Genomic DNA, 14,647 nt, shown 5'->3' on the forward strand with positions numbered 1-14,647 from the left:
ATACTGTGGTACAAAGGAAGGCTCCAGTGTTTCCTGGGCAGCAGCAGCCCAGCTGTCCCGCACAGATTGTGCACAATGACCTTGGAGGATGGGGTGCCTGCTCCCCTGCACTGTCAAGAAACACCTTGGAGAGGCGCTTTTGGGGTGTTCCCTCATACCGTATCTGGTTTAAAATTTGAGATCGACAGCTCCCTTTCAGGAAGTGTTCAGTATGTCAGTACCAGGGAGAAAGAAACCACACACAGATTCCCAGGGTGCTCTGTGAATAGAGCCAGTAACCTCTACACTAATAGACGTTGGGTGGGCCTGAGTCAAGGAAGACTACATTTCAATAGATGTGTTCTACCATCATTTCAATTTGAAAGTTTATTTTTTGCCATTGATTTTTATACATCCAGAATAGCACAAATAACCAACAGTTCTTTTTTTTTTTGCACATTCATTTCCCCTAGAACAAAAAGTGAACTTTAAAAAAAAAAATTGGAACCATGCTATTAGCTCTTTACAAAAGTGAATAAAAAGTAGCTCGTTTTAAAGTCTAAAATAAACAAAATAGAAAGAAGCATTTTTGTCTACAGTATTTAGCAAACATAAGAAAAAGTCCTTAGAAACACAAAAAACTGAAAAAGTTATTACAGGTATTAACAATATTTTATAATGAAGCTTAAAATCTATTTACATACATAAATACAATTCACTTTGTTGATGCGACTCTTCTGAAAGGAGAAAAGAATGCCAAATGATCAGCTTCATCCATACTGATCTGGCTAAAGGGAGGGGGGCGAACTCCAAAGACAAACACGCCCCCAAAATTGTATACTGTAGGTGAACAGAAAGGCATTTGTTCAGATGTAAAAAATGTTTTCTGAGATTATGGTTAAACTGATTTTTGATGTATGAAAGACCTAAACATGTCATTCCCCCAGAAAATAAAAACCACCACAACTGAAAATCACCAGGACGGAATGTCCCAAGGAAACAGGTATTTCAGGACAGACATCTGCAATCCTCAATTGCAGGACATTTGAGTGAAACCATTCATTTCCTTTCTAATCAGAGCATTTCTATTTATCCGCACAGAAACCCTCGGCAGCAGAAAGGCTGTGTTAACTTGCTGATTGTACCTTGCCCGGGAAGGCTACTGTTTGCTGCTCTAGGACAGCAAGCAGGTCCAAAATGGTTGGCAACGTCTCTGTTCTGCTAGAAGAAACCACAAGCAGGAGAAAAGCTGACTCACCATGTTTCTTTATGTACAGGGAAGAGAACTGTCGCTCATCCTGTTCTGGGTGTTTGGTGTTGGGGTGGGGTGTGTGCTATCTCCTTACACGAAGCAGGAGAATGGAGAGGGGAGGGGAAGAGAGCGAGAGGGAGATATGAGGGGGCAGAGAGGGAAAGAAATGCAAGTATTTTTAGATGGTGAGAAAAACAAAAAACTGAAATATGTGTCCATGCTGAAATTTTAAATAAGGGCACGGATAAGCGCTGGAGATAGCTTATTTTTCTTCTGGACCAATGCTCTCAGATACATCCAGTTATTACATTATTGGCTTAAAGGCCTTCTTGATAAAAGGACCACCTTTATTTACCTAAAGGCAATGAACGAAATTCCTCAGGGGGAAAAATGCGTTAAGTGTGAGACCCATCTCCAAAACAACTAAGGGTTGATTTATTATTTTCTAGAACAATTAAATATTATATATGCTGGTAAGGGTCTGGGAAACTCTAAATGGCCAAACTGGTGGGTTCACAACAAAGCGATGAGCCCTCCTCACACAGGGCTTTGCGAGTGAAGATTCAATAATTACCTTATAGGGCACCGGGCTGATTTTGAGTTGGAATAGCTTCAGGTACCACAATTGAACTAAAAAATATAATTTCTTTTCCCCTTAATTTTTTCCCCCAACATTTTGTCGGGTCAGATATGGCAACATGTGCTGAAAAGAACATATAAATTCATCTGGGGTAAATGAATTAAGGGTCCTTTCAGAAATAAAAAATTTCAATTTACTGACATTTAAAGATAAATTTGCTGCAAAAATATAATATAAAATAAAACATGAAATTCACTTGTGGAGGGAGAATTATGCCTAAAATGAAAATGAATATATTGTGAGTTTCTCCAAGATCTGCTTTAACTCTTTTCCAGATAAGGATGACCTGACCACACAAACCGCTTTACTCTTTAACTCTTACCAAAGTGCTACTGCATCTGTGTAAAACAATCAATATATATATATATAAGAAAATTCAAAAACAACTTGTTTTAAATAAGTCCAGCTGTTTCGCTGCCTGCAGCCAAAGATTTTTCTAATTTGAATCATTAAATTTATAAAATAAAAATCAAACACTGTTCTAAAGTCCTGCTTTCAAATACTCTTCAGAGTTGACCTGAAATTGTTTCAACTAATTTAAGAGGTACTTTAAATAATAACCAGATCATTTGGAGCACACGTCAAAATCAGCAGTTAGTATTTGTGAATTGTACAACTGCATTCTGAACAAATCCTCCAATAAAAATAGTGCCATAAAATTTACAGTGACATTGGAGACGTTTGCATTGTAGCCGTGGGCAGCAGTGCCGTGAATCTTGCTGTCATGCTGATGCACAGGTCAGAGGGCACATACCCCGCGGGGTAGAGTCTCAGCCTGGTGAAAGCAACACAAAGGTGGTGGCCAACGAGCAGCATGGCGTGGGGTCCTGCACAGGGGACACAATGCTCTTTTCCATGTGACTCCAGGGATATACAGGGAAATGGGCTTGTTCGGGCCTGCTTCTGGGCCCACCCTATGAAGATTCAGCTGGAGAAACTTCAGCTGTCAAAGGCACCCCGTCTAGTCCCAGCCTTGGGGAACAGCACAGAGTTTTGTTCTGTGTAAATGAACTGGTACTGTATCAAAGAAGAATGTATTCTTGGAGCTATAAAAAACCTGAACTCTGGATTCAGACGATCTCCTTCCCACCCCAGAACTGAGCATGTGAGGGACCCTTAAGTTTGTTCATTTGGTTCCCATGTGGATACTGCTCCTCCACACAGCTTACTTTGGATTTGTTCTGTTACAAAGCATGTCTGAAATTATCAAGAGGCCACGGAGTGAGCAAATCCCTAGGCAGAAAATAAATCTCCAGAGGTGCAATTATTGGCATCTACATGAACTCTCTGAAACCAGATTTGACCTTCTCTGTTTGAAAGGAGGGGGTCAGATATGAGACCCTCTGTTGAGCTTGGCAGAAAATTCCATACTTCAGATCTTTGCAGTGACTCTCAGTATCTAAAAAGCCTATCGAAGACATTGCTGCATTAGCTACCAACTCGTTAACATTAAAGGCAGTTTAATGTAAACAATATTTAGATAACCAAGTGATCACATTACCCATCCTTTTTTTCCCCAGCCTTCAATGTGATATTTAACTTTGGCTACTATCAAAAACAAAACTGAAAAAAATGTAGTACTTGATATTTTTCTTAATATAAGTACATTTAAATAATAAAAAAAAAGTATCAACACGTAAGTAAGTGTCTAAACATCAAGATAAATATCTAGGGATTCCTTGTGGGAATACAGTAGTTGAAAATGACCCAAAGCTGCAGCTGTTTCTCAAAAAAACAACTACACGAAAGTCCAAAAGAAAAGTTAAATAAGACTTACAGAAAAAGGAATCATATTTCTTTCAATTGTCATAGCAAGGAAAAAAAGCAAGCTCAAAATTTTATATATATATATAAAAATAAAAACCACCCCAAATGCAAATACGCATTTTGCAATTTATAAGGTGCTAGGAAAGAAAATTAAAAATATGAATTTGATGCCAAACAGGATGAATTGCATTTCCCCCTCCCCCTCAACCCCGAATTCCACACTCTTTGGAATAAACAACTTGGTTAAAAAGTGAAGTCAAGGGTATAAAATCTTTCTTTTATTCACAGCATTGCTAAATCAGAAGCATTCACAGTTTCCCTCTGGGAATCTTCCTGTTTGCCTTCCACCGTGTCCACGCGGTGGGGACGTGGACACGCTCACGTCGCGCCAGGTCGGAACGCTCTGAGACGGGCCAACGGCGATGGCGAGCGGCACGGGCTGCAGAAGCGCGGGCGGCCGGGCCCGGGCCGACGTCGCAGGGGGCAGGGGCGCGCTCCCCCGGGGCCCGCGGCCGAGCCCGCGCGCGCGCTGCCCCCGCCCGGGCGGCGGGGCCCCGCAGAGGCTCTCCCTCCCTGGGACGGCGTCGCGCGGCGGGCCGCGTCAGTAGGGCCGCCACACGGCCTCCTCGAGGCGCGCGGCGGGCGCCATGTTGGTGGGGGAGTTGCTGTGGCTGCCCTCGGCCTCCACCACGTCGCTCTGGTTCGGGAGGCTGGGGTTGAGCAGCGCCGAGCCCGTGGACGCGTTGGTGCAGGGTGGCAGGATGCGCGGCGGCGAGCGCTCGCCGCCCACCATGGAGAACTGGTAGGAGCCGGCCGACGCCCCGTAGTAGAGGTGGTAGGAAGGCGAGCTGGCCTGGAAGGGGCTGCCCTGCGCCTGCGACGAGCCCGGGTAGGGCGGCGGCAGGTACGTGTGGTAGCGCGTGGCGGAGCTCATGGCCGACATGCCGATGCCGATGCCTGACGTGACGGGCGTCGGGGAGTAGGTGAAGGGGCCGGGGTAGTGCATGCGAGGGTCTGAGATGGAGGGCAGCGCGGGGAACTGGCGCGGGTCGCCGAAGGCCGTCAAGTCCGGAGCTGCTGCGGGATGGGTAAGTAGCGTGAGACAGGAATTCAGGGAGGCCACGCCCCTCCTCCCGCGGCCCGCCTACAGGGGGATTACCCAGAATGCTGCTGCCCAGGACGGTGGAGAATTACCCAGAATGCTGCTGCGCAGGACGGTGGAGAATTACCCAGAATGCTGCTGTGCAGGCTGGTGGAGAATTACCCAGAATGCTGCTGCCCCAGGAGACGGGGAGGCAGAATACTAGTAGCCAAGGGAGGTGGTATGATAATATATAGTAATAGAAGATAATATGTGGTATGTAATATAATATATAATATAGTATAATAATATAAATAGAATTTAGATATATGTATAGACATAATATAGAATATGTATAATAGAGCTATGATAGTGATATAATCCTGGGGGTTGGCAAACTGCAGCCCACGGGCCAAATCCAGCTGTGCCAGTTTTCATATGGCCCACAAACTAAGAATTTTTTTTATATGGTTGAAACAGAATGAAAAGGACAATATTTCCCTACATGAAAATTATATGAAATTCGAATTTGAGTGTCCATACCGAAAGTTTTATTGGAATCAGCCTCACTCATGCTTCTGTGTATTATCTGTGGCTGCTTTTGAGCTATCTGCAGAGTTGAGTGGTCATGACACAGACCACAGGGCCCAGAAGGCCTTAAATATTTAGTATCTGGCTCTTTACAGAAAAAGTTTGCCAACCCTCTATTTAATCAACATATTAATACAAATTTAATCTGTGATATTAATATTATAACAATATATAATTTATAGCACAATATAACACTAAATAATAATTACAAATGTAATGGGTTCATTAATGTTAACAGACTAAGTCATGCATAATATGATACTGTATCATAAATAATATCTAATAATGTTATAACACATGACATAATAGGATCGCAGGAAACTGCCATTTCTGCAGGCCTTAAAGGGTTCAAAATTGGCAATTTCCTGTGAGTCGACCTGTGCATACCACAGTAGTGACTATGAGTGAATGTTAGTATCAGGACCACACTTTCTCCCCTACGTCTGTCTCAGACCAAGTCCACGTTCTTAGGAACGATCCAGCTTTGATGTCACCTGGCGTTCTCTAGTATGTGCTTCACTGGTTTGTTAACATGAATGGCTGCAGCACCTTGATTCATCGACTCCATTTTTGCACATGGTGAAACTTCACCAAGAATGGCAAAGCTTTGCCTATAAAACTCATTCTGTTAGGATAATCATTTCCAGTTTCACAGGCTGGCTTTGGCTATCCTTCACTGCATCCCTCTGCATTTTTCTTAACCACAGGCAGCCCTTGGGAACTACTAGGGGGTTTGGGTGCCAGGAAGGGTTCCCTGTAACCCATAGATCGGAGTTTCTCAAAAGTGGCACTACTGAACACTTTGGGGCCAGATAGCTATTGTTGGGGTGTGGAGGACTGTCCCGTGCATTGTAGGATGTTTATCAGCATTCTTGGCCTTTGCCCAACAGATGCCAATAGTGTCCACACTCCCTGAATTGTGACAACCAGCAACATCTCCAAACACTGCCAAATGTCCTGGAGTAGGGATGAAGTGGGGCAACGCTCCCTACCCTCACCCACCCCTCTTTGAGAACCAACACTGCAGGTGCAGGATGGTGTCCAGAGGTAGTTCTCCTTCCTCAGAATTATTCATTAAATGACCAGGCCAAGACTACAGTGTTTACAGCAGCAAACCCAAAAGACAGCAAGAAAACAGCAGAGGCAAGAATTAAACATTTTAAAATTCGTAAGTTCTCAAATCAACTGACAAAATAACTCCAGGCTCAGAATGGCATGTGGCCTGTGTCCTCTTGTGTTCAGGCTGATAGAAAAACTTGACTGAGCCGAAACTTTGCTCTGAAAGGAAAGCTACCAGGGTGGATTAATCTGTTTTTGGAAGGGATCGGCCCTTGATCAACTTCCTCATATTTCAAGCCTGTTATTCCAGCAAGGAGAGCTAGTGTGTGTTCGTTTCTCTCTCTCTCTCTCTCTCTCTCTCTTTCTTGCTCTCTCCCCCACCACCCTCTCCCCCACCCATCTGCCCACTCCCTCCCACCCTCTAGTGGTTTTTTTATTGCTCTAACACATTTTAAAAAAATGACCTCTTCTGTAAATTTGAGGTGAATGTGATGAGGGGATATACTCCTCATAAGAGAGGTAATTAAAGTTTATAGAAACAACTGAAGTCTGCAGCAAATCTCTCCACTAATGAGGAAACCAGGAGTCTGACTTTCAAACAAACAGTCCTGTTAATCTTTTCAGAGCGAGTCAGACATGTGGGCAGGAAAAAAGTTGTAAACTGACAGTGCTTCTAGGGCTGCCCCTCCATGGCCACTCTCTGGTTTGTGCTGAAGCCAGACCGCACCTCATTCCACAGGGTTTGTCCCTGCCCGTTCACCGGGGCCATCTATGAGCAAGCCCTGTGTCACTTGTTTTTGCTCACATGGAGAGCTGTGACATGTTTGAGAGTTAACAGGAAGCTTTACTCTATTTTTCCAGTAAGATTTATATAGTCTAGGGAGAAGCCGAGGTAGGAGGAAAAGCATTAGGCAAATACAATCAATTTGTTTTCATCTGATGCAATACTCTGGACACAAATAAATGACTCCGCCCATTATTCCTCTTGCTTCATTTGCCCTGACATAAAAAGGTGAATCCACTGGAAAATGAATGAAAGGTCACCCTGTTTCACAGCAATGTCTGGACATGTTCTGTCAGTCTGTTCCAACTACTACGTGTAACCTGGTGATGGTACCAAGTTACCGGAATCGTGAGTCCATGGTTCGTCACGGACATAAATAATGGAATGATGTTATGGTCTCAGCTGTCAGGGGTAAAAAAAATAGTCGTTTCACTTGTGGGCAGAATATCTGAAAGATCTTAAATATTGCCCGTGATTCTTCTCCTGTCTACACAGTATCAGTGTCATACTACAAACGACCATTCATTTGGTCAAATTATCCTTTTATACACATTTTGATAATAAAACAACTTTGGCCCTTTAGATGTGCTTAGATTCAAATCACCTATTCAAATATTTGTTTTCATCTGTATGTCCAGTCTGATACCTCCCACCAAGCCTCACCAGTTACGCACAATCCACCCACCTGGCCCTACGTAGTTCATTTGTCCTTTCGGCTGGCCTGGTGCCCCTTATTCAATACCAGTGTGGGCGGAGGTGCAGACCCCTGATGTGCATAAAGGGCTTTTAAAGAGTAGGAAATCTGGGGATTAGGAGGTTCAGGTATTTTAGTTGGAAATGTTTCCCCACCGATGGGGCTAAATATTTGCCGTGACAGCTCAGGTCTTCATTCTGCAGTTTGACACGGATGAAAGCGGCCCCACTCCGGGCCCCTCCCACTGCCCCCGAAGGATTAAACAGCCGAGCAGATAATGGCTGCCTTAAAAGGATCTTTTGCATGACTCAGAATAATGCGCGCTGTCTGTCGCCCAGGTTGGCAGCTAAACATTAATTTTTTTAAAAAGAAAAAAGAAAAGAAAACCTCTAGATGACATCTCTTTTCAGACAAGGTGTGGAGTTTGTCTGCAAAGGAAAGAGAGAGGCAGACAGAGTGCAAGGCCCCCTTGCAGAAGGAAGCCCAGGTGGGGCTGGGGCCTGGGAGACAGGCAGAGCACGGGCCGGGGCCGGGGGCAGGGGTGTGAAAGGGAAAAGCAGTCACAGAACTGTTGGATTCTCAGAGCTGGTGGCCAGGCAGCCACTTTTATGTACCCGGACGCCCTCTTGCCCACAAGCAAATAGCATAGGAGCACACTTTTCAGGCCCATGCTTCAGGCTCGATTTCTCAGAGCGAGACCCGCTGAGCTGAAGGGCACCGGTGAAAGCTCATCTGGAATTGTCTCTGGTCCTCCCTCCAGGACTGCGGAGGATCGTTCTTGGGTGCTCAGACGGGACCCGCTTTGTATCTGTTTCACAGCCTCATGCCATAAAACGTCCTTTCTTACTCCTTGGGTAATTGAAGTCTAAGTTATTCGGAAGTGTAACTGTGACGTGGGATTTGGGAGTGCACGTGTTACTCATTCCTTTAAAAAAGAGTCACCCGTACATTCGAATACTGGTCAGTCGGAGCAGCTGACCCCTAGGGTTCTCAGATTATAAGGTGTCGGTCTTGGGTGCTGACCAAGTCAGAAGACTGACGTGATGAATTCCAAGGGACAGACCCACAACAGGGCATTTCCAGAGAAAACAGTGATTGTGTCAGATGTAGACCGCAGAGCAGTGCCCCTGAGAAGAATTAGTAAAAGCTTTGGGAATCAAACTGGTCCCGGGGGAACAGAACTTCTAAAACAACAAGCTGAACAAACGTCATAATCCCTGTGCTACTTCCTCAATTCTGTAGCCCAACAGGTGCCATGAAAATGTTGGCATTAATGGCCGAAAATAACACGAAAACTGATAACTAAGTTGGCTTTCCTATTTGACTGCTATGTCTAAGAACACTTGAAGGCAGTGGTTCTCAACCTGGGGGCAGTTTTGGGCCCCGGGACATTTGACAATGTCTAGAGACAGTTTTTGGTTGTCAGACGATGGGGGGTGGGCGGCGGGGTGCTACTGGCATCTAGAAGCCAGAGACGCTACTAATTGTCTTACAATGCACAGGACAGCTCCCACCACAAAGAACTACCTGGCCTCCAGTGCCAACGGTGCTACTGTTGAGAAGCTGTGAGAAGAAGCTAAAGCATTTAGTGGAATCTCAAGTAATCACAATCGTCTGGATAACACAACATTTAAAATGCTAGACGTGTCCCCTTTGCCCCTTTGCCTGCCCCCTAATCTGCTATAATCTGATTCCAGTAGCGGAACAGCAAAAGCAGCTGCCCTGCCCCTAACACACATGCAGTGTGTCTACAGGCTCCGTAACGCGAAGGGCTCTGAACTGTTTTCACTTTGGACCAACTGCAATCTCAAAGCCCCAAACGGGGAGTTTCTTTTGCTTTCAACAAAGGAATTTTTCTCTGTAATTCCAGTTTCCTTGCCTACAAGGGAAGGCGAGTGCCAGGCCCAGAGGTCTCATGGCTTAAATGACTAATATTTAACGAGCTCTTATTAACGACAGTTATGCTAACCTCGACACCTGAGCTTTGCTCTGCTCCTCTAGCCTGGTATGAGCAGCTCTTTAATGGGAAATGTCTTATTTGGGGTGTATTTGCTTCCCATTCCACAGGTACCCCAGTGTGCTTGTTCACGTGACCTGTGAAAGCGTGCCACCACCAGATGGACCAGTCCCGAGTTCTAGAAGCTGACTTCTTTGGCCTTTTAGATTATTAAGCATTTAGCTGCCACCTTTGCTTGTCAAAGGTGAGCAACCCCCAAATGCCCACCGAGTCCACTTCTCCAAGCCATTTCTGCCTCTGTATCCATGACCTCTGCCTCTGGGCATTATGGAAAATCAGTGCCTGGGTGCGACATAGAGATAGACGACCTTGTCTTTAGACCATGTTTTATCCACTTAAAAATCACTGCCAACCCCTTCACTAATCTCTCGAACCTTCCACTCTAGCTCGATCTCAGAGTGCATTTCCAAGCGGCTTACTTGAGAGTCGACTGGAAAGCTCTGCAGAGAGGGTGGTCATGCCGCTGGCCCGTCCAGGCGAGATGGGCGTTGCTGGGTGCACGGAGGGAGAGGCGATCGATCCCAGATACTGGTAGGACTGATCATAGGACCACGGTGGGGATGGCTGGATCTGCCTCGTGTCTGCAGAGAATCGGGCAAGTCAGTTATACGCGGGGAGGGGGGATTTTAAAAAAGTTAAACAAGTCTTGTATAAGGAACTAGTCACCTATCTGCGGTCCATTTACCAGTGTCTAATAAGCCTGCTCAAGTCCAGGCATTTGCTTTCGTTTGATGATTTCCCCCAAAAGATACTGAAATATAGTTAGATTTTTGGAGATTTTCCTCCGATAACTGTTCCTTCCAAAGATTTTATTAATTATGCAAACAATGACGAGAGGAGTTGATTATGCTTTCCAGGTAGAAGTGTTATGTTGGGACCGTTGACCCACAGCCCGTGCTGACTGCCCAGAGAAGCTCAGCGTTACCAATAATTACGGTTATCGCCGTCAGGAACATTTTACAAACTCAGGTGATCACCTGTCTCTCTGTACTCAGAAAAAAAGAAGAGAGTTTTGTTTTTTTTTGTACCTTTGGCAAAAATGTTTCATGGGCTATTAAATGTTTTCTACTAGGTGAAAATTCTCTCCCCAGGGATAATAGAAAAGAAAGTTTGGGTGAGAAACTAGGAAGGAGGCCTGGTGACTGGTTCGCAAACCCAGCAGTAGTGAACTGGCTGTGTCACCCCAGACTAAGAGAAGTGCCCTCCATCTTCTCAAGACCTCAGGTGTGCAACTTGTCAGGGGCAGAATGTCGAGCAAGTATTTTATAGGTTGCCATTGAAAGAGGCCTGGATAAAGAAGAGACAAGTCTGACTTCAGAAGAGTGAGGTAGAAAAGATTTTGTAAATTTGACTCCAGAATTCACAGGAGTCTTAGTTTTCAAAAGCATCATGCTGTTACAGATGAAAAGGATGAGGAAAACCTCTATTTTTAGGCAAAATATGTAAGGAAATTTAAATTGAACTCTGTCCCACCACAAGATTTCTTTACGGGTTTTCTTTAGGATTAAATATTTTCTCTTTGTGCCCCACCTTCTTTGTGGACAAAGGTGGCAGCAAACTATGCTAACTCCTAAGAGTCTTCACAGCCAGGGCTCATGATACTGAGTGTAAATCTAGAAAGAACAAAGTTCCTTAGGAAAATACCGGGTGTAAGTTTTGTGTGTACCATGACATAAAAAATGAGTTAGTTATTCCTGCTGGTGGTAAAATATTCCTGTCTGCTCCATGAAGGTCATGCCGTGTCCAGCATTTAAAGTTTGCCTTTTTTGCTTATCTCTTTGAAATTGTCATAGTGGATAATGGATTAGGCATTTGGAGACCCAAGTCTTCCTTCTGAATCCTCTGACAGCCCCCTACCCCTTTTCCCCGTGCTGATAAATTTCTTTCTTTTCTTTAAACTTAAACTGAGTATTTAAGTTTGAAAAACCTGGGCAAGTATTTTAACTTCGAATCTTTGAAATCGGATATTAAAGTAAGGTCTTCATTTGATGCTGATTTAGAGAATTTGAGGAGATGGCAAGGAACGAGAGAGCTAGTCCATTTTAAACTCAGTGGAAGATAAATGTTGAGCTGCAGTCAGAGGTTTTGCATAATCTCGCAGCTTACAGTGTTGCCAGTAATTAAAAGCAAATAGTAATGGTAGAGTGTTCAAGATTCCCACATTACTCCAAGCATTTTGCTCCAAGTGAAAAAAATTGCGTACGCAGATGTTTTCTATAAGACGTGTATGTGTCCTAGATACGCACGTTTGTTAAGTGAATATCTAGTACTCAGATATTTTAATCATTTAAAAAGCAAACAAAAGGTTTTATAATTGTCATAAAGCCCTTTGGGCTGTGAATTGCGGTACAGTAATTCATGCCTTGTTGTGTAGACAGCCCAGCACCCCTAACCCCATGTCTAAAACCACAGTAAGCATAAAGTATTATGCCATGATTCATGCTCCGTCATGTTTTACTGCAGTGAAAAAGTCATGCTAGGCTTTTCTAAACTCATAATTAAGCCATGCAAACGTTGCATAATGTTTCACAGCCTTTTAAAAATATGCTTTGGCAAAAAGATCTTTATGATTAAAGTCCAAGTTCTATGATTTTTTTTAACACGGGTTTTAGATTTAACATCTTCTTACCTGGCACCATAACTTAGCATTCCAGTGTTAAAGGGGGGATGGCATGAAAAACCCAAAGCCCCCCCTTCCCATCTGTGATCCGTTTCATTCCTGTGACCACAGTGAACACACTCGGGTTCATTGCCCGTGGCGGGCCAGAAGGTGGTGATGGCGAGCTTCTCATGTTGGGATTTTAAGCGTTCTCTTCTTCCATGTGTATTATTAATAAAAACAAAAACCAAAAATAAAACAAAAAACTAAGGGTGTATGCCGAGTTCATTATGCAGTTACCATTCTTGCTCCGATGGGGCCAGTGCGAAAGCATGAAGGTAAGTGTAGAAATGGCAGTGCCGTGGGCCGCCCTGAGCACTGGACGGGAGAAGTGTGTGTGTGGGGACCTTGGATTCTTGCTCACACTTTCTTATTCTCATCTCTGGCAGGAGATGGCTTCTAGGCCCCTTTCAGGGGTCACAGACCAGGATTCTAATTCATGTAGTTGCTATGCAGTATTTCTCTGCTTAACTTGTATGGTAAACAGAGTAAGGGAAGAAATCAGGTAGAAGTGTGGGGTGGAGCATGGCGCTTGTAGTATGTGTATTCTGGGAAGAGGAGTTAGGCAGGGATAAGATGGGGCTATCCAAAGAAGAGGCTACAGACTGAGGAGGAGAACCACTGTCAGTCATTCTCCAGAGAGCAGGGCTGCTTGTTCTTGAAGAGATTGCCTCCTGTAAGTCCATCCATCAAAAAGAACAAAAAGTGATTGAAAATTGACTATGTGTCGGGCATGCGCTAATTTAGCTGGTAACAGCCTGATGAATTAAGACCAATATAGTCCCTGCCTGACTGGAGTTATAGTCTCATATTAGTGATGATCCTAGGACTGCATGATGCTTGGAAAGGCTTCTTCCTATTGTGTTCTTTCATCATGCTGAGAGTTGCTTCATCATGCTGAGAGTTCCTTCCTTCCTTCCTTCCTTCCTTCCTTCCTTCCTTCCTTCTTCCTTCCTTCCTTCAGCCTTCAGCCCCTTCCTCCCTCCCTCCCTTCGCTCACGAAGTTATTCCTCATTCATTCATGTTTCTAACAAACATTTTTGCTTTAGGGCCCCTGTTTAGGGACTCAGTAGTATATGCATTCTAGCCGTTGCCTTCAGGGAGCTGTAGCTAGTGGGGGACCTACAGGCTGTATCCAGGCAAACTGCTGGATCGTCTGCTTAATTTGGACTTGCAAATAGCTTTTCCCATGTTAGAGAAAAGAACCCTAGTGGTGTTCATTACACACTAATGTTCTGCCTCTGAGAGGAGCAGACTAGAGAAAGCACCTAATTTAAGTCATAGAAAGATTTCAGTTTGAATCTTGCCTTTACTATAGCTATATGACCTTGGGAAAGTCACTTATTTCCTCTGATACATAATTTTCTTACTTCAAAAGGTAATAGGAATAAGTGAGGTAAGCTATGTATGAAGCAAATATCACAGTTTTGGGCCATAGTAAATGCTCAATAAGTCTAATTATTTTTTTATGATTATATTACTAAAAAGGAAAAGTAATCTGTGCAACAAAGGGACTTAACCGATATTTATTGGTAAGGCCACATACCCCTGCTCTAGGATGAGGTTCAGGTGATACTATGCTGTTCAGTGACAAAGATCTTGACGGAGTTGTCAGTACTGGGAAGAAACCAGATTCAGGAGATTAAATGATAAAGGGCCAAGAAAATTGGAGATTTGAAGTAAGGATGGAGAAGGCAAGGATTCAATCTCAACCAGTTTATGTTTCCATTTTTTAAAAAAACCAACAACTACTGGGTTAGAAAATTTAAATTTGAGCCTTTCTGCATCTTGTTTATTACCAGGGCACATAAAGTTTTGATGCAGCCACTTTTCGAGGCCATTTTGTGATGGATATTTTCAGCTTTTTGATGATCAAATAACAGGTAAAAGAACCCCCTCTCTACATCTTGGGCTCCACTCCCTTCCTTTGAAGTGAGGTCTAAAAAGGGAGGAAGTTAGGGTGGATAAGGTAGGGTGGAGGCTAGTGGTGAGCTCAGAGTTATCTATGGCATATATCATTCAAGAAATAAGTAGAGTGCTTTAACTTTTGATGCAGCAATATCAAAGAGTCTACAGAGTTAAAAATTGACCCTATCAAATAATTCATGTCAAATGTTCTGCTAT

The 14,647-nt window shown here is 43.9% G+C and overlaps 1 protein-coding gene across 3 annotated transcripts in view; it reads right to left on the reverse strand.

Annotated features, from left to right (window-relative positions):
• Positions 1-338: 338 nt before the first annotated feature.
• RUNX1 (RUNX family transcription factor 1) overlaps positions 339-14,647 on the reverse strand; it is a 228,986-nt gene continuing 214,677 nt past the window's right edge. The window contains exons 7-8 of one of the 3 annotated variants that reach the window (XM_039857649.1): positions 10,284-10,445; positions 339-4,715 (exon numbers count right to left, since the gene is read on the reverse strand). In XM_039857649.1, the coding sequence (XP_039713583.1) occupies positions 4,240-4,715; positions 10,284-10,445 (638 nt within the window). In that variant the 3' untranslated portion in view covers positions 339-4,239. The remainder of the gene's footprint in view (positions 4,716-10,283; positions 10,446-14,647) is intronic. The other 2 variants (XR_005651692.1, XM_039857650.1) reach the window with 2 other exon arrangements.

Source organism: Pteropus medius, unplaced genomic scaffold, assembly GCF_902729225.1.
Source record: "Pteropus medius unplaced genomic scaffold, Ma_sr-lr_union100, whole genome shotgun sequence".
In the NCBI taxonomy this organism is placed as follows: Eukaryota; Metazoa; Chordata; class Mammalia; order Chiroptera; family Pteropodidae; genus Pteropus; species Pteropus medius.